The 20796-nt window shown below is 39.0% G+C and overlaps 1 protein-coding gene across 3 annotated transcripts in view; it reads left to right on the top strand.

Annotated features, from left to right (window-relative positions):
• Positions 1-17955, top strand: part of SP3 (Sp3 transcription factor) — a 41589-nt gene extending 23634 nt beyond the window's left edge. For all 3 annotated transcript variants that reach the window (XM_065560791.1, XM_065560790.1, XM_065560792.1), the window contains 3 exons: positions 8695-8887; positions 15171-15367; positions 16208-17955. In XM_065560791.1, coding sequence (XP_065416863.1) covers positions 8695-8887; positions 15171-15367; positions 16208-16524 — 707 coding nt within the window. In that variant the 3' untranslated portion in view covers positions 16525-17955. The remainder of the gene's footprint in view (positions 1-8694; positions 8888-15170; positions 15368-16207) is intronic.
• Positions 17956-20796: the final 2841 nt, after the last annotated feature.

Here is a 20796-nt window from a genome sequence, read left to right as displayed (position 1 = left end):
ATAAATTTCTAACAGGGATCAGAACTGCTTTATTTCTGTAAAGTTTTACATTTGGTACAGGATCATGTAGTCTCTGCTGATGCTTCTGGAATAGTACTAGAAACATGATCCTGGGTGAGAGAGAAGAGATGAGAAGGGAAAGCATACAGAAACCAAAAGAGAAAAGTATGCACACAAGGAGTGAAAAATGAAGACTGTCATGTTATAGTGCCAGTATCAGTTAGTTTAGCCCCTTGCTTTCTGGGCCATTTCAGGAGGGGAATGGCTTGCATCACAAAGTTTGAATGCCGTCTGAATGGGTACAGGGATAACCCATCAAGCCTTCCCTGACAGAATTTCTGCTATGGCCAGGGAAGGGAGATAAGTAAAGGGGGCAATGTGGACAAAGTTAAATAATGGATTACTGGAGAAGGAAATTGTATGTAAACCGGTGGATCAGCAAAATTTGATTATAATTGAGACTGAGTGGAGATAATAGTTGAGGTTTTCGCTGTCTTTCTGATAATGGTAAATGGGCTAGTAGTTTTTTTCCCAAGTCCCTTCCCTACACTTTTTGGGAACTTAATCTGTCCCTCCTGCACATATCACACCACTCCTTTCCCCCAAAATCACAAATAAAAAAATTTAAATCCATTTTATTTGGTGCATGTCTCCACAGAAACTTTCAACATAGAGTTTCTTCAAACCAGTAGAATCAGATTGAATATTCACCTCCAATATTTCAGATTTACCGCACAGATCTGATATTGTGTATTAAAATGGCTAAACTCCGTCTCCATTCACCACAGCCTTCTACTGCTGTAATATAGTGTTCCATTCCTCCCTTTTTATTTATAACTCTTTGTAGCTTTTGCAATATCATAGATTTCCTCTATTTTAGAGGATATGCATAAAAAATAGATATGGGGAATAATCACTAGGATTGGAGAAGAAATTATGCTTATCAGGCCTAAAAAAGGGAGAAAAAAAGCTTAGTTTTTTTTTTTTTAATGAAAGGGGAAGAGATGAGGAGCGAATAATAGAACAAGAGAGGGTAAATCAATAAGATACATGTGACAGGTTATTTTATTTTGGGCAGTAGGAAGGATCCCTCTTCACCACATATGAGGAGGATTGCAAAATTTTAAGGTGAGGTGAGGGGAAATGTTTTCTTTGCATTTCTTTATTTTACTAGACAAACTGAAGCACTAAAGCTCCTCCTTTCACAGAAGGCATAATTAGGTTGTATTCCGCTTATACTCTTTAAAGTTTTCCCTTTGGGGTTGATAGCCCTAGGAAAAATAAAAACTGCTTATGCTTTGTCTCAGGCCGGAACTGATTGGTGTGTGTGAAGTTTGAATAAAATCATGTGAGCTGTCACGCAGTTGTGAAGTATGTAGGTCAATTAGAACTTGGTCCTTCAACCTTGATTTACTGTTAAGAGGTGCTCTTCTCTACCTTGGTTTCAAGGTAATCTGAAGAGGACATCTTTACTGCTGAGAGATTTAGTCAGCATGAGACAAAAATGCCTCATGAGTAAACAAAGTGGTGAATCAAAAGGAAAAACAGTCAGGTACTGCAAAATAAGTTAAGTCTAGTGAGAAAGGGACCATTTGTCACTTTACTTGAAAAATGGGTTGTTACTGCTTTTAGTTCAAACTGTGTGTACAATACCTTGCATATATGCAGAACCTTCCATTATACTGAATCAATTCTGAAGGAAAGTCTTCATCTTAAATTAGTTAACATTCTGTTTTGGGATGTTTACAAGAGCTCATGTTACCCCCTTCTATGCTTGTTATTGTCCGGAGTGGGGAAAAGCAATTAGTAGACAGTCAGGTCTGAAGCTATCTAGATCTGATGAGTGCAGAACAAAGTACAGCAAATTTCCAAAATGTCAAATACTGTCAAAAAGGTAGTTTGCTCACCTAGGTTCTGGGTTCAGATCCTGATACTCTTACTAGAAGTTAACCATAAGGAAAGATCTCTAGCAGCTTTCTCCTTTTACCTGCACTTATCCAGGAGCGCCGCCAGCTTTTCTACCGCCCTAGGTGGCGGAAGGTCCCGCCCCAAAATGCCACCCCCCCGCAGAGTCGGCGGAAGGTCCCACCGCCAAAATACCACTGCGGTCGCTGCCCCCCAAATTATAGCGCCCTAGGCAACCGCCTAGGTCGCCTAATGGGTTGTGCCGACCCTGCACTTATCAATGACATATTGCATGCCTGCTGTAAAAACAAGAGGCTAGGTGCACATGACTCGTATTTGAAGGCTACATTACTGCTTAGCTGTCCCCCAAAAATATTCAGTTTCAGTTACATAATATAATTTCTCCTTATCCAAACGTAGACTTTAGTTGTTGCATTGCTTTTGGAGACACTTAAAACTTAAACTTAAAAAAAAAAAAAAGACAATGTACGTTAGCTCCTCTGAAGACATTTCTCTAGATAATTGATAAGCTGCATAGAATCTAATTTTAAAGGCTTCTCAAATTAGTTTGTTAATTATTGAATCCCACTTAAGGGTGGTTACTCCCCATAACAAATATAACTTGATTAGTTCTGATCAGGGTTTCTTCATTAGAAGCTGGATTTAGTTTTATGATGGTACAGTACTTTTGGTTCCCAAAAGTAATGTGTAGAAAACTGATAAAGCAGTTGGAATAGTAGTGGCTCTAGCCAAGGGAATGTGCACATCTGGGTTGATATTGCACATCTGTCAGGTTCAGCTTATATTTAAAAAAAAAAAACCCAGAAGTGAAGGTCTATAAACATTTTGCTGACTATATCCAAATATAATTCCAGCTATAATTCCAAAGTAAATTATATAATGTAAAGCTTGTTTAATTTAAGATCTCTTGAGGAAGGAGTTCTCTCAGTCCCAGTCCTTTTTTTTCTCCCAACAGTGTCTTCCTGTAGAGCTATATAAACAGCTGCTCAGAGAATTAGGTACCTGCTGCCAGTGAAGCTCATCATCATTCATACCTGATAATCAACTCATGCTGGTTATTAGAGAGCAGGAGAGGTGGTCTGTTCATGAAGGAGATTTAATCCTATCCATGCCAGAGCCTTAGGTCCTTATCACACTGACATAAATGTAGCATAATGTAGTAATTTTAAATTTGGCCTTAAAAGGGCCAAATAGTTTTCTGGATAAATACTTGCCCAAGTGACAAACTTTAATATCTTGCCAGGTATCTTTCACCTCCAAGAGAACTACACCACATTAATATAAAACTTTTCTGGCATCTTTCTTGCGTAAACTGGCTGAAACAAATAAGAGGTTGAGGGCTAACATATGAAATGTGGTTTTCAAAAAACCAAACATTTTAACATCTTGGTAATGACCAAAGAACAGAATACACACATTTGTAGCCCTCAGGTTAATTCTCAGAAAACTTTAGTATTTCTGGTGAAATACTGTGAACCATTGTTTATAAAGGAACTGTCCGTATGAATTTTTGAACTTGACTCATTTCACATCAGCAGTTTTCTGCTCCCATGTTATTTAGAAAAAATTTGTGTATGGGCCTCAGATCAGAAACGCCAAACATGCTTAGGCCTTTCTGTTTATGCTCCTGCTTGCTGCCTAATAAGTTTTACTTTCAGCTTTGCTGCTTCTATTACTAAGAGCCACCTTGACAAGTTAGAGCTTGTTCCAGGGGCCTCTGGTTGTCTTGGGTAACTTCCCCACATCAGAGATACTTAAAACAGCGATGTGAAGCTTGATCCTCACCTTTACCACTCACTTATTCCTTGGTGTAAGCCTCCAGGTTGGATGTTCGTTTTGTAGGACAGTTGTATACTACTTTTCAAGCAGGCCTCCATTCACTCACATCCTAGCACAGATAGCACTGTTTGATGGTCACCAAGACAATCACTTGAGGATGAGAGAGTGGCTTACTGGTTCTTTGAGGTGTGTTGTCCATACAGATTCTATGACCTGTCCTCCATCTCTGCTGATCAGAGCCCTTCTCGTATGGAATTTTTATGGGGAACAAACTGAGTGAGAGTTGTGGCCATCCCACTTTTTATGCCTTCAGTTTTGGGGCATGAGTGTGCATACATGGCATAGATAGGGCTCAGTGGACACCGCTATTAAAAAAAAAAATCTGATCTCACATGCGCACCAAGAGTGGAATCTGCATGGATAACCTATCTCGAAGAACCATAATTACTATATGGTAAGTATTCTTTGCCACATAATATGTATTGTGATACTGACTTAAGCTCTATTAAGACTATTTTTAAATGACTGACTGACTGAAGCAATACATGTGGTCCTTTAAAACAGGTATTCCGTGGCACACTTTGCAAGAATGGTTTTAACTGCATTTTTGCTGATCTTGATGATTGATACAGTACTTTAATACTCATTACTTTAATTGTGAAATGAAAGACTGCCTACCAAGACCTGAGTTTAGCATTTTGGGTTTCTATTCTCCATGCAACAACTGATGATTTTAATAAATTAAGGCTTGATTTAAAGCCAGTTAGAGTGGTAGACTTTCCATTGAGTTCAGTGGGCATTGGATCAGGCCCCGAAGTATTGCAGGAGTGATATACCCTAAAATTCCTTCCATCGGTTTAGGATTTAATGTTGTAGGAGAAATACATAACCTTGAACAGAGGTCTTGGCAGGAAAATCATAAAGAGTTCCTGTTCTGAAGAGTTTAGTCTGAGACACAGAAGACTACTGCTATTGGGAGACTTGGAGGAGAAAGTTAGTTTAGATTAGCACAAACAAAAATCTCACCCAAGAAATCTGACTCTTGCCTAATATGATTCAGCAGAGTTTCTTCCCATCCAGAAGTATAAGTAAGGAAAGCTATGACGTTGAGAGGAGCTGTATTGCACATAGAGATGTGGAGGACATTGCTGCATTGCAGAAAAAGAGAGAGACTGAATCACAGAGACCTGACATCCTATAAGAGGACAAGGTGGTGCCTTTTGTCTCGCTTATTAAAAAAGTTCTCAGACTTTCAAAGGGACCCAGCTATATAGAATGAGTTAATGGGAAATGCAAGTTGAATGTCTGCACTCTTAAGACCTCTCTATGACTTAACTGTGATATTCATGAGGAAGTTGACTTAGGTATACCAGAGGGCCATTGCAGAATCTATATGGTGTCTGTTAGAACCATAATTCTACCTCTCTGATGGGAGACATGTAAAGCTTAACTGAGTAGGTAGACTGGATGATTTTGGTGTCCAGGGGAAGAGACTGCATTTGTGTTAATATTTGCAATTATACAGCTCATCAGATCCAGTGATGCTTCCTGAAAGTATTTGTGGATGGATGGATTGCATCAACGGTGTGGGGGCATCCCCCCCTTCCCTACAGTAATGGGGAGATCACCTGAAGTAAGGACTAAAGTGACCAGATTAATTCTTAAGTAGTTTAATAATAATTCTGCATAAATAGAAGTACTCAAGCAGAAACCATGAAGTAGACAGATTCTTTCTCTCAGTACCTTCTGGGGTTTAAGATCGTGTCTGTGACAGTACTGGGGAAAAGCAGCAGATCCACCACTCTGGTCACAGTAATTTCAGGTAAATGCCACAGGCACACTTACATATGGGAACTGTGCCAATTTTGATAGCCTTTGACTCTCTCCAGCCTATCACTTCATTAACTCAGAAGGCATGAAGCCATAGGAAGAAAATGAAGGGAGGAGAGAGAAAGTGAAAGAACTGTGGGCCAGTAGAGCCAAGTCTTTCCCTTGCTGGGCTCGGGAGCCTTAGAGCCCCAGGATACCGTTAAAGGTGTTGCACAATCTGTAAAAGTGGTAGGAACAAACTTTTAAAATAAATCACTGGATGTTTTACCTGAAGAAAGTCTCTGCATAGTTTGTCTGGAAAGAGGCAGGAATGGAGCACGCCCCTGCCACAGTGTCCCAGATATTGACAGGATCGGAAGTAGCAACTGTCTTACTAGTGGACTAGAAGATAAACATTTGAATTCTAATCAAACTCTTTAACAACTCTTCATAGACTTCTACAGACCGATTATCATTGTTAACCTTTCAGCTGTGCTAAAAGTCCTGATCTTGATGGTTGTATTAAACGGTCTAATGTAGCTGCATTCTGGAAAGTAGATTGCTGATTTGCTCATCTTAACAGTGAGGAGGCTGGTTTGAGGAGCTAGCTTGTACTCATGCTTTTATAAAAGCCTGGGTTCTGAGACAAACTACTTTTAGGCAGAATTGCCAAGAAATTAGTAAGTGAGCAGAATTTCATTAATATATTTTTCTGTACCGCTGGACAGGTTCACCAGACTTTGAAAACCACAGATATCTTTGCAATAGTATCAGTTGACAGTCCTGCAGGCAGGAAAGGTAGATAAACCAAAAATTAGTTGAATGAAACTCTCAATTTCTCATTTTAAAAAAAATAATGCAGGAGTATACTACTTTAAATCCAGTTGAGGCAGAACAGGAATGGGAATTTAAGAGAGAAGGGCCAGAGCCTTTTGCTTTAATTCTGGTCCAGTTTGACTGACGCTTTTGTCATGTGATCTGAGAAGCAAATGGCCCAGTGGTACCAGACTGAGAGATCTGAAACTTTAGAAAAATCCTCTCCATATTAGATTACCCAGTCATGGTAGCTGCAATAGCAAACCATGCTTAAGGACAGTTTTCAAACATGGCATTTACATCTGCTCATTTTCACCCCATTACTGGACTAGATGAACTCTCGAGGTCCCTTCCAGTGCACTTTTAGAAACCAGAAACAATTAGCTTTTGAGTTTGTGAACTGCTCATTTCATTTTAATAAGATATACTCCTTTACCCCGATATAACATGAATTCGGATATAACGCGGTAAAGCAGTGCTCCGGAGGAGCGGGGCTGCGCACTCCGGTGGATCAAAGCAAGTTCGATATAACGCGGTTTCACCTATAACGCAGTAAGTTTTGTTTTTTTTTGTTTTTTTTTTTTTTTGGCTCCCAAGGACAGCGTTGTATTGGGGTAGAGGTGTATATGGCATGTTGAAACTGAAAGCAAGCGGACAGTGTGAAATAGAATAGAAGCATAAAAATGCAGTGGATATGATTGCTGGCACTACTCGTTTCATGCTTAATAAAAACCTGTATATTTAAAAAAATGTATTTGAAGCTGCCACAGAATTTCCACCAGTTTGCCATAGAATCTAGGGACCTCGCAACAGAATTTAGGTCCAGCTTGTCACAGAGTACAAAAGGGCCATGTCCACGAGTCAGGCCTCAGAACTGTAATTCGTTGGAGCACCAAAAGGCAACTATGGAAATGCAATACCAACATTCAGTGTTGTGGCATACTAAAACGTATGTGAGGGCATTTTGATTAGTTTCTATATGTCTGACTCTTTCCTGCCTGGTTTCCCCTTGGTTTTCTTCCTAGTCCTTGAAGCACAATTAACTGAACAAAAAACTGAATGAAGGTTATATTCCTAAATTTTAGCCCTTGCCCTTGGCTCTTCTCACACGCATTTGAGGACGAGAATGATGATCAGTTTGTGGTAGGGAGTTTTCTTTTGAAAAACCCTTTATTTTGAGCTGTGGAGTTTTTTTGCATAGTCCTATTTGTATATTATACTTTTTATTATGTTTGCGTATGTGCTCAGAACTTAGGATGGTCTCATTCTTAAAAAAATCTAAAGAAATGGTTATAATTTAGAAACAATACAAAAATGCAAACAATACTGAAATACTTGTTTTGACTTCAGTTTCTAGGGGTTTTGTTTTAGATACTTGTGTAAATTTAAACCCCAAGATGATACAGTAAATTATTGCAGGTTCATGGGAACTATTTTATTTTTTCCCCTGTGTCTTTAGCGCTTTCCGAACTGCCCTTTGTGGGGAGACGTGCAAGACACTGCTTAAAGATAGCTGTTAATTTAAAGAAACAAGAACTTTGCTGTGTTTACAGATTTATTTTTAATAAAACCTAACTGAAAAGGTCTTCAAATGCAGAAAATTGTTATCCTGAAAAAGTTTTCCCCCGTTTCTCACTCACCTGCCGCTACTCAGGTTCAGGTTTGTGCAGTTTCTTTCTTGCACATATTGAAATTACAAACACATTCCTAATACTGCTTTAAACTCCATTTTCTGATGTACTTGTTCAGGGTGGTGGTCTGTCTTGCAGAAGCTCTGAACTTGGTTCTCACGGTTTATAAAACAAACACTGAATCTTTGTTTACCTTTAAAATGTGTCGTTTTAAAATTGCAAATACATGCATTCAGATAATGTAACATCTTTAGTAGTTTTGTATTTATTTTTCAAGCATTTTAATTTACCTTTTACCATTCACTAAGTTTCTGAATAAATGTAGTATTAACATTTTTTAACTTTAGGCTTTGTCTGCATGGAAAGTTGTACCAGTTTAACTTTAACTATATCAGTTTAAAAACAGATTTAAGGCTGTGCAAACCCCTGTAAGGACTCCACTCGCTGAGCCCCAACCAAAAGAAATGGTCTTGGTGGCCGTCTCTACCAAGAACAGTTCAAACTTTGTTTTAGACGTATTCTAGTTTTGGCTTGCTCTTTGAAAGGTAAAGTTAAATACACTTTTTAAATATGGAATAGGCTACAAGGGCACAGCAGCAATGTCAGTATGCACTAAAAACTGTTGACTTCAGAATGACACACAGTGCTCTTTGCAGTAGAGATTTCATCATTATGGTTTGCTTCTCTCTGTTTAATGGGCTATTACGGATCTATGTTTTGTTCTTTTCCTTAGATATTAGGATTAAAGAAGAGGAGCCTGATCCAGAAGAGTGGCAGCTCAGTGGCGATTCTACACTAAATACCAATGATCTATCACATTTGAGAGTACAGGTGGTAGATGAGGAAGGGGACCAAGCACATCAAGAAGGAAAAAGATTGCGACGAGTTGCTTGCACCTGTCCCAACTGTAAAGAAGGTGGTGGGAGGTATGCTACTATTTAGGGTCCATATAATACTTGTTATGTGGAAAATAATGAGAAAAAATAAGAAACTCAATTATGAACTTCTTGACTGTAGCTATTGGAGATCTTCGGGCACTGAGCTTATGCAGTAAAACGTCTCCAGCTCTTGTTTTGTGTTTATGGGGAAGGGTCAGAATCTGCAGTCTAGTGAGACAAATTTTACTCCATGCTTGTTGAATTGTCCTACTGAAATGAATGGGACTATTCAACATGAGTATAGGTTGGCAGAACAAGGCCCTAAATAATATGAAAGTGTTGAATTTCTATATATGCAGATCTAAGATTGACTTTCTACCATATCTCAATTTTCAAGGATTTGATTAAGTCCTGTGTTTGTGTATTTCATGATTGATTAAACAAAGGCTTTGTCCCCTATAGTGAAGGGAATGGTATGAAAACCTGAGACAGCCTGGATTTTTTTCTACTTGTAACATTTTTACTCTTTAGAGACCTATTGTGTTTTGACATATTTTCAGTAAAGGATTTTGTTATGGGCGTCAGAAACTGGAGGAGGAGGGAAGAAATTGTTGGCTTTCTGAAATGGGAATATCTAGGATAGCATTATTGTATTTGAAACTATTGTATGTTGGAAAATAGCCTTTGTACTAGAATTTTCGTGTCCATTTTGGCAATCTTATGTAGGTAACCATTTTAAATGGGCACCTAGTTTATTTGAAAATCAAATATAAACTTTTTTTTATTCTGTTTTGAGGACGTATTGACATCCTAAGGTTCTACAAACCTGTTACTGTCTAAGGATTGTAAGAGGCTAGCTAAGTCTGGCTGCCCCTGTTGCTTCCACGTCTTCTCTGTTGGTTTGTTGATGTGCTTGCCAGGAAAGTACCTAAAACAGCTAAAGTATTTCCTGGCAAAATGATACAGTAGAACTTAATTATGGGCAGACCTGTTAGCAGTGTTTATAGTTAAATTAGCTTCAACACTTTGTATTATAAAACCCTCTTTTCAGTTGCTTATAACTTTGCTGGACTCTAACCATTTGGGCTGAAGTTTTCTATCCCTGGTGTCTGCCTCAGGCTGACCTTCTTTTTTTTTTATTTTTTTTATTTTTAATGTTTCAGAAAAACTGGTTCAGTAGTTTCTGATAACATAGTTAAGTTAAAATATATGTTGATTTGCCCACCTTAAACTTATATCTGTTTCACTGAGAAACTTTATCACCTTCACGCTTTGGAGTTGGGACTTGAAATTTGGCAAGGGGGTTGCCTTGTTGCCAGTGATGTGCCTTTTTGAGTCTCTCCCCCTCCACCCCCCCTGTGAAAATCTCAGATTTGGACAAATAAGCTTCTGAAAAATCAGATTTAGCACATGCTCAGTAAAGGTTTGCTATAGGCTGGCAGCTAAATTCTCTGAAGGTTTCTTCTGCAATGGTCATGCTCCCGTATGCCAGCTAGATATTGCATGCACCATCCTCACAGTGTGACTGAGCTTGCTTCATCTGAGTGCTGCAGGGGCTAAGAAGGACTTTCCCTGCAAATGCTCCTCCCAGTGGTGGGTTGCTCTGGCACCAGGCATCAAAACTGAGAGCAGGAATACCATCTCTCCTGTGCTTCTAGTGTTCCTTCTGCAATCTGCACCAGCCCAGTCAGCATGGAAAAAGTAGCCTGGCTGGACTTTAGAGGGTGGTAGGTGGGAGAGTCCGAGACAGGAGCTCAGGGAGAGGTGAGAATAAACAGAGTGGTACTGGTTTGGGGGGAGGGAAAGGGGAAGACTGAGACAAGGGGGAGGAAAGGGTAGGTAAGAGGAACACTGGGACAGGAACCAGGGGTGTGAGGAGGACTGGTTTGAGAGTTGAGCTGTCTAACCAATAGAGTGCACTCTCCTCCAGAGCCTGGAGTTACACGCAGGATTTTTGAGTTTCAGTAGTCGTATGCTGTCTAGTAAATAACTGCATATCTACTGACAAAATGTATGTCTGTTCCACCTCTAATGACTCGTGACCATTTAAAACAGCCTACTACTGCTACCAATTCTTCAGTTAGCTCCAGTGGTCAAGGTCTGTACTGATGGTCTAAAGTCCCAACCTCACTGATGACTCATAGGGGACCAGCATAGTTCTACATCGGGGTGGCCAATCTGTGGCTCCAGAGCCACATGCGGCTCTTCAGAAGTTAATATGCGGCTCCTTGTATAGGCACCGACTCCGGGGCTGGAGCTACAGGCGCCAACTTTCCAATGTGCCAAGGGGTGCTCACTGTTCAACCCCTGGCTCTGCCCCAGGCCCTGCCCCCGCTCCTCCCCCTCCCCCCACGAAACAGCTGATCAGGAGGCTCTGGGAGCGGGGAGTGGAGCTGGGGTGGGGGGCTCTTTGGCAATGTACATTGGTAAATTCTGGCTCCTTCTCAGACTCAGGTTGGCCACCCCTGTTCTACATTATGGAGTTTGCTTTTGTAAAAACTTAGGAAAATACATTTTTAAAAGAATGTTAGCGTTGCAAAGTCAAGTGCTCAAAAGTTAGAAATGCCAGAATTAAGGTTGTCTGTGCAACCTTAATTTGGCCCCTTATGTGCATGCATTATCATAAAGTGTTCAATACATGATCACATACTATTTTTTCCACAGGACCCTTGCCTTATTCAGAGCATAGGATGGCCTATGCTCAGGGAATTAATTGGGTTTGTGTAGTGAATGGTGTTATTGTCTGTGGGACCCCTGCTCCACTTGTGGCAGAAGTTGGAAGGCGCCTAGTGAATAAGAAAAGATGGTGTCATGGTTAAGGCAATTGAATGCCTTAGAATTGGATTCTGTTCCTGTCTCTGCCACAAAGTTCCTCTGTGATGCTGGGCAAGCCACTAAAACCAAACTTTTCACAGGTAGCCATTAATTGTCTCTGCCCAATTTGAGACATCTGAGGCCTAATTTTCACAAGTGTGGAGCACTCAAACTCACAACTGCAACTGAAATCAATTGGAGCTGTGCTTTGAACTTATAAAGTACTCTGAAAAATAAGGTCTTTGGTATCTCAAGCTAGGCATTCATAATCGGTGAATGCTTGACAGTTTTGGCTTTAATCTCCCTATCTGTACAATGGGGTCATTTAATATCAATTTACTTGTTTGAAGAGCTCAGATAATACAGTGATGAATGTGCATGATGAGCAAAGCCCATTAGGAATTTAATAATTCTATATTTAATATAGGTTTTAAATGGTTAGGGACTAAATAAGGTGTGGAACCATACCTTGAATGGTACATATGTAGAAAAAGTATTGAATAGCTTCCCATTCAGTGAATGCTGTCCATCCTCTACACTGAATAAGACAGGTATCCTGTGGAAAAGGTAGACTGTGACTCTGTAGTTACAGTCTGTATCATAATCCAGATTTTTGTGCGTATTTGTTAAGGTTGTATAGGCAATCTTAACGCTGGCATTTTCTACGTTAGGTACTTATCTGGTCCCCATCACATAGTATCCAATTGTCTCACAATCTTTATTGTATTTAATGAAGCACTATTTATCCCCATTTCAAATCAATTTCATTGAAATCAAATAGGATTTATATGCCTAAATACCTGTGAGGCTCTGGGCCTATGTGACTTACCATGGGTCACACAAGATGTTTGGCACAGCAGGAATTGAACCCATGTTTCCACAGTCCAGGTTAGTGCTCTAACCACTGGACCATTCTTCCTCATATGCTTCTGAGTGTTTGACTACGCAGCCTTAACATTCTTCTAATGAAATCTTTTTGAATATAATTGTATGTCTTACACAGACACTCTCCCAAAATGTTTTAGTGTTAATTACAAGATAGGGAGATAGAATGTGGCATATGTTGCTGAACAGTGGTGTAAAGATAAAGTATACAAAACATATCAAACTATTGGATTGTAAGATCAGTAAGTAGTGTGGAAGGCATAAGCAAGGGATGAACATGTCTTCTGATTATATGAAATAAGGATAATGATCAGAGATGGCAAGAGCTTTCAGAGAATACTTCCACCTGCCATGACAATACTCGGGGTAGGGTGTGGGGGAGGAGGAGGAGGAATACATACAAAAGGCAAGCGCTAGACACTCAGCGAACCAGCACTTAGGGGAGAAAAGAGAGACAGACTGGAACAAGTAAAGAATAAGGGGTTTTCAAAACAAAGACGGTCTTGAACTGGATCCTGAAATGAAGGAGGATCCATTGAGTTGAGGATTGAGGGAGCATGGTCATATTAAAAGGTGACAAGGAATAGATTAGGTAGGTCTCTTTCTTGAAGTCAGGCTACTCTCAGCTGATGGATGAGTCAATATGTAATTGTTGCAGGCAGCATAAGTTACTTACACTATGAGCTACTGTGGTTCCCAGCCATCTTCAGGATCTGGGCAATTAATTTTTTTTTTCTAAAGTTAGGTTTCTAAATCCCTTTGGAATCAGCTGAATACTCGGCTCTATTGAAAATTGGTCTGTTTATTTGGGTGACTTAATACAGGTTTAGAAGCCTAACTTTAGACACTTTAAAAAAAATCTTAACCCGCAGAGATGCAGGAGAAGGTGGTGAGCTAAGGATATATCTACACCGCACCATTACCCCATGGCAGCAAGTCTCAGAGCCTGGGTTAACTGACACGGGCTCATGGGACTTCACGCTGCAGGGCTAAAAATAGTAGTGTAGATGTTCCGGCTCAGACTGGAACCCAGGCTCTGAAACCCTGCACAGGAGGTGCTGGAGTCTGAGCCTGGACTCCAGCCTGAACCTGAACGTCTGCCCTGATCTTTTTAGCCCCTCATTGTGAACCCAAGTCAGGTGACCTGCACTCTTCGACTTGCTGCTGCCGGTCTTTTTTTGCTGTGTAGACATATCCTAGCAGCCAAAGTTGAAACTAAAGTTAGGGGCAAATGGAAGGACTCAGTTGAGATTTGAAGTAGAAGAGAGAGATGTTTGAGATGTTCCTGTTCGCCAGAAAAACTACATTTCACTTTGGATATTTAATTGAAAAATGAAGATGAAGCAAGAAGTGTTCTTGGTCAAGACTGGTGGAGATGGAAGAGTTAATTCTGTCAAAAGATATGTACAACTTGGTATCATAAGCATAAAAGTAACAAGTAAGTTGATCTAAGAGGGACAAGGAAGAAAAAAAGTACAAGGCAGAGAACCTAACTTTGTATGATGCTGTAAGGGTTAGAGGTGTCACCAGCAAGAGTGATTTGATGGATGGGAGTAGACATGTGACTGGGAACCAAATAGGCCCATATGGCTATGGAATTGATTCAGGAATATTGTTATGCCATTTTCTCTTTGATTGAATTGCTGCAATGCATTATATTCTGAGCCCTGTGTATTCGTAGTTTTACAGCTATTGGATTTCTTGTGGTGTCAAACCACTTTTACAGAATTGTTCTCTGGAATTGAAGCATTCATTTAAAACAACGGGGAAGGGGAAAAGGGGGTGCAATTCTGCCTTCCTTTTTGTGAGGAAATCTTGAAAACTCTAACAAAGTGCAAAACAATTCCGTTCCTCCCCCCCCCCCCCAAAGTCATGGACAGCCTGAAATGATAACTTAGGTATAGATAGATTGATCCATTGATCTCATCTGACTTTAAGTCTGACAATTTAAATGTCAAAATCATTAACCATTTCACTTCTGCTCATTTTAGCAGAAACTTGTGTGACAGGAGAGAAGAAGTTTGTCTGTCTGTCCGGAATGTTCAAAACGCTTTGAGGAGTGACCACCTTGCCAAACACATAGCAGAAACATTCAGCTAATTTTTTTATTTTACAATCTGAAATAGCATTCTGTGCCTCCCTAAGGTGCCAAAGCCCTATCTGTCCCCTTCCCAGCTGCCAAAATCTCCAGCTTCCCCTTTCACAACTTCAACAGTGCAGTTGTTCTTTGTGAATACTCAAGTCTTTGCAATATTAAAATCCTGAAAATATGGGGATTATAAATGGACTTTCTGCTATCTATTTATATATTGGGCTACATGAATGATTGTATTTTTCAATTTCATATTTCTTTAAAAGCCTGCACTTTGTCATTTCAATGAAGTTACTGCTGAATTTTCAGTCTACTGCATTAAAGTGCTGCAGAATCCAGGAACTGTGCTGCAGAATTTAGATCCAGCTTCCTGTGGAGTACACAGGGCTTTCATTAAATGTGTAGTTACTCTGAAAATCCACTCAGATTAACATACAGAACTATTTGGATACATTTTTCCAAATGGTACAAAATATCTATTGTTTAGGAGAAATAACTTAGATTTGCTGAATAATTTTAGTATTTGTTTTTTTTAAACAGAGGCTCTAATTTGGGAAAAAAGAAACAACACATCTGTCACATCCCAGGGTGTGGGAAAGTTTATGGGAAGACTTCACATTTGAGAGCTCATCTCCGCTGGCATTCTGGAGAGCGCCCATTTGTTTGTACTTGGATGTTCTGTGGTAAAAGGTTCACTCGCAGTGATGAGTTACAGCGACACAGAAGAACACATACAGGTTATCAATGTTTGATTTTTGGCAAATTTGATTGGAGGAATGTGAATGATAAAAATTTCTTAAAATCGACCAAATTTTTCCTCTGATTATTCTTCCACTGACTTCATGAAAGTTGTGCTAGTGTATCTGAGAGCAAAGTTGGTCTGTGATCTGTTTATTTTGTAATAATAATGAGATGTCCCCCTCCCCATATTAAATACCAAATATTTAATTTTGAAATCTGTTGTTTCTATTAAAAATAACTTTTTTTCTACAATATCTAATACATCATGAAGTGGTAGGGGCTTCAGAACTCTAGAGCTTAAAGGGACACTGAGAACGTAAAAATCACAGTACCATTTGAAAATTGTGCACATACTATTGTTACAAGTGACCCCTGGATTACGATAACTGAAAGCAATTTAAAAAAATCTATTTTTAAAATAGCTTATTTTATGCTTTTGATAGTTTTCTGTATAATTAATGTACCTACTAGTCATGTGCATCAGTCTCAAGCCCCACTCTGGGGGAACTCATCTGCACTCTGTTCTCCATACCTGGCAAGAGGTTACAGCAGCATTGAAACTGAAGAGGCAGCAAATAGGTCCAAGCATGTTGGTTGATGTCAAAAAACCCTTTGTAACCTCACCAAAGGAACAGAAAAATGCTTTAAAAAAAATCTTTTTAAAGTGTGTGTGGAGGAGAAGGGTGTGTTTGTGTGTGAAAGAGAGAAAACCATGTCCTTTTAACAAAAAATAAGTTGACAGTGTCCCACTAGTGCACCTTTCTCATCAACGTGATCTATGGATATATGGTTTATTGTTCATAAAAATAATTTCTCTTTGTTATCTTGCGTGACAGGAGAGAAGAAGTTTGTCTGTCCGGAATGTTCAAAACGCTTTATGAGGAGTGACCACCTTGCCAAACACATTAAAACACATCAGAATAAAAAAGGTATTCACTCTAGCAGTACAGTGTTGGCATCAGTAGAAGCAACACCTGATGATACTTTGATTACTGCAGGAGGAACAACACTTATCCTTGCAAATATTCAACAAGGTTCTGTTTCGGGAATAGGGACTGTTAATACATCTGGCACCAGCAATCAAGATATTCTTACCAACACTGAAATACCTTTACAGCTTGTCACAGTTTCTGGAAATGAGACAATGGAATAAATATTACACAAGATACCTATTAATTGTGGTTATTTTTATACAGTAGTGAGAAAAATATTGTTCCTAAGTTCTTAGATATCTTTTTATTGATGTGCAAAAATTTTTGGATTGACAGTAACTTGGTTATACATGACACTGAAATGCCTTACTTTGTATGATATTCCATAGTATATTAAAATGGTAAAATTGCATGGGTTTTGTAGGTACTTTTGGAATCTAGAAGAGATGAAATTTTACCAAGTTATATTAAAAAATGAATTTAATGATGGGAATGGTAGTCTAACCAAATGCATCAATCCTGTGTGGTTTAGTGTAAAAATGAGAACATGTTGGTATTTATCTATTGTAAGATAAAAAGAAGTTGATGGGTGAAAAGAAATCATGTTATGATAAAAGAAATTTTGTAATTTTCTTGATGACTGGAATTTTTATTATGCATAACTGACAAATCAAGTTTCCAAGCAAATGTTACATAGTGTAGGCTTTACTTAGCTCATCAGCTTGTCATTTTGAAGCTAATTATTTTAATTAGGTTAACTATGTACAATATTTTAAGCATTACTCTTGTAAGATTTTGAAAACTACATTTTAACATGGAACTCTAGGGATAGTCACCTTTTAAATCCTGTTGAAAAGCCATGTTTAAGATTTAATTTGCCAAAATGATGTCTTGTTAATATTCTTTCAATAACCAAGTTGGGCAATATAACCAATGTTAAAAAAAAAAAGTTTAAAATGTTTAAAAAAATGTATAGGTTGAGGCATTTGGGTGGTAAGGCAAATGTTATAGTGAAATATATCCCTTTCCTTGAACACTGGAGGACCAAAAATTAGGTGTATTGCGTCTCAGCAGTGATTTTTATCAAATCTTGTTTCCAAAAACATCTGTCTGCCAGGGCCTTAAAAGCCATCATGTAATTTACCAGTAAAAATATAACATATGCAAATATAACAGAAAATCACTTCCATAGTGACAATACTCCCAACCATATGGATATTAGTCATAGTGAACTAGGGGTTTTACAAGGTTTTTTTTAATTTGTTGTTTAGCTTTTGGTTAGTCAATCTGCATTTAAATATCAACCATCTTTCCTTTTTCGCTTCTTCCCTTAAATTGTATGTATCCAGTACGTTTAACTGATAAACATATATGTTTTTTATTATGCTGAATTTTCTTTTTATTTTTAATTACTGTTTATATTTTCAATTATAGAAAAATGTACAAAATAAAGTTACTTAGCCAGTCTGTAAGTTCTATACCATTTTCCAGAAATGTACAACAATAATTACAGCAGTTCACCTATTTACAAACATTTGGAAATCTGTTCGTTATCCTTAAAACCACCTCAAATTTAAAGGCTACCTTATTGTACGTTTAAAGTGTATTATAACAGTGTGGTAGTTAATAAAACACTATTTTTTTTCTTTTGACTTGGCGTTTACTGCATTCCTTTGTGCTACGTAACAAGGTGTGATATGCTAACACATGTTTAATAGCTCCAGTTTTTCTTCAACAAACTTCATAATGAAAATAGTTGTATTTTTTTCTGACCTTGCTCTGATATAGTTGACCCTTTAAATTCCTGTTGGGCAAGGAAAGGGTCAACAATGGAAAGAGGATGTGACAGTGGCCTCGGTGAAGAGGGAGAGGAGTTGCAGAAGAATACTGAGCTTATGAGTTCTGAGTAACAGAGAGGATGGTGTTTTCAGCTGCAGCAAGGAGGTGGAGGGCTCATAGGAAAGAGCAGTTTTTTAACTATGTTGTGAAAGTTGGTGGCAGGACATGCAGGAAGATGTCTCAATCAGTAGTGCATGACTAGACTGGGGAGAGGTTGGGGTGCCAAGATAGATTTGGGATGCTGATCCGGAGGAGAGTGTAGAAGAAGAGATGGATAGAAGAGTGAGACCTACAGAGCGTGGGAGATGTTAGGTGGTAGAGATACCGAAAAAGGCGGTGGAGAAGGTAATAGAGTATAGAGTCCAGGAACCCAACAGAGGGGATGGGGTTCAGCACAAGAATGGTGATGTCAAATGTAGCAGAAAAATCAGAGGATGATCATGAAGAATCCTTGGATTTGGCCAGGAATAGGTCATTTGTGACTTTTTAAGGCAGCTTTGGTGGAGTAAAGTTGGGCAAAAGTCGAAGTGCTGTGAGTGACAGGAACAGTCCAAGCGTTTAATTGGGTCGCCCTTAAGAGAGTTCAGGAGCCAGCCCCTGTTTTCTCAGATGAATGAATTGCAGCTCAACACTGAAAAGCGTTCTTAAAAATGATGTTTTGGGTTACTTAGTCTGTGACTTGCACATCAAATTTGTTTTAGTTTACAAGTAAAAAGATGTTTTCTGTCTGGCCTGTAAAGTCAACCTGGAATCTACAGGTCATTCTGGATTCTTTCTACCTTGCACTTGAACAGCAATAAAGATTCTGCAGTTGGGGCGTAATTAATATTAATCTGTTGATGATGCTTGAGTCAGAACAGAAACTAGTTCTCCAATAGCTGTATTGGCTTTGTAACAAAAATGTATTTTAATTATTGAACAGGTATGACTTATTGCATACATGGAACAGATCTGCTGAGTAAGAAGGTGCCATATTTACATAACCATTTTTCAGAGCAGAACTGCACATTAAAATGTGACTTTCTAGTCTATAATTAGAACAAACATCTTTGAGGAACTATTCATGTGTCCTTTCTGTTCTCCTAAAAAAGAAGTAAATTGAACCCAAAGCAGTATGATCAGTGGTGATGCAGGTCATAGTAAATCTTTGTAGAAGGTTCTTCAGTATGTTTGTATGACAGCCAGTCAAAGTGCATATCAGAATTTTCAAAAGCTCATTTTTATGAGTGGGGGGGGAAGGGGGACTTTTCCTGCCAAACAATATTGATATTAATGTCATAGTTTGCACTGTAATTTTGCTTTTACCATTGTTAATGCTTCCTGATCGCCCAAACCTGAAGAGGGATCAGTTCATTTGTGCGCTCAGGATGGCGGTAGAACGTTTCTGGCAGATGGAAGGAGGATTGTGAATCAGAAGACATCTCAATGGCTGTTCAGTGACTAATTCCTGCTGAATTTCACGTAATGTAAAATGAAAACTTCTATGAGCAGTACAGTAAAGAGTTATGCACAGCCAAGCTCTTTTATCTGAGGCTGCAATTTATATTCTCTAAAGACGCCATCTGTGCAGGATTCTCATTCTTGGGCTCTGTGTCTCCACTGCAAATCATGCAGGAATCTCCCCTAGCTTGTAAGATTTTTGGCTCTGATACATCCGTAGCCCTGTGTGAGGGGTTCTGCCTTTTGGAGTATGCACTATTAAATCCCAAGAAAATTCTAGGTACTTTTTTTGAGACTGCAGTCAGCACAGGCATTTCCCAGAGAAGCTGACTTGTGTAGTTTTGGTTCTATCTGGCTTAGCAGCTAAAGGAGTTGGGGTTTTCCTTTCCAATTTCTAACCAGTGTTCTAGTTCACTGAGCCTGGTAATCTGGCTTTTTTCAGCACATATTTTTTTATGTTTTCTTCTGTTTCCTCTGCAGATCCGCTTGAGGTGTCATCACCATAGCCAAAGATTGCCTGGATATGACTTGAGCTCCCAGCAGAAACCCATTGGGAGACTGTTCATGTATCATTATTTGCAGAACTGGATTAAAATTTTCCATCAAAACTGTTTTTTGGTGGAAAATTGGGTTTTCAGCTAAACAAGAATTTTTATCTAAATAAATTTTCAGTGAAAATTTCAATATTTAATTGAAAAACTGAAATATGTTGACCAACAATTAAAATATTTTGATTCAAAATAGCACTCCCATTCTCCTCCATGGACAGTGCTCTCTGGCTAGATTCCCATGACGCACCATGGCCAGGGACTCCTATGGTGCACCCCCTCTACTCACCAAGAGTGGAGAAATTGGTGCATCATAGGAAATGTGGTTTGGTCAGAGAGGCAGGCCCACAGAGAAGAATGGGAGCATAAGGCACTAGAACTACAACTCCCAAGAAGCACTGCAGCATGAGTTTGAATCAAAATATTTGGGGGGTTGGCCAAAACATTTAGCCAGGAGTCAAAATTTTCTGGTGAGAAGAATCCCTGTTTTCTGACCAGGTCTAATTATTTGGGATCCTGGCAGAAAGGGCTGTTGACAGACCTGTGTCCACTGAAGACTGGATCTCCAGATTCGTTCGATATTATATTAGGCTTCTCTTAGAAGGTACTGTGAGGATCAGTATCACAGAATCCATTTCAGCCTGGGGACATTTGTATCTTGTGGAG

Source organism: Chrysemys picta, chromosome 11 (assembly GCF_011386835.1).
Source record: "Chrysemys picta bellii isolate R12L10 chromosome 11, ASM1138683v2, whole genome shotgun sequence".
Lineage (NCBI taxonomy): Eukaryota > Metazoa > Chordata > Testudines > Emydidae > Chrysemys > Chrysemys picta.
The sequence above is the reverse complement of the archived record's forward strand: the minus strand, read 5'-3'. Positions and strand labels throughout refer to the sequence as shown.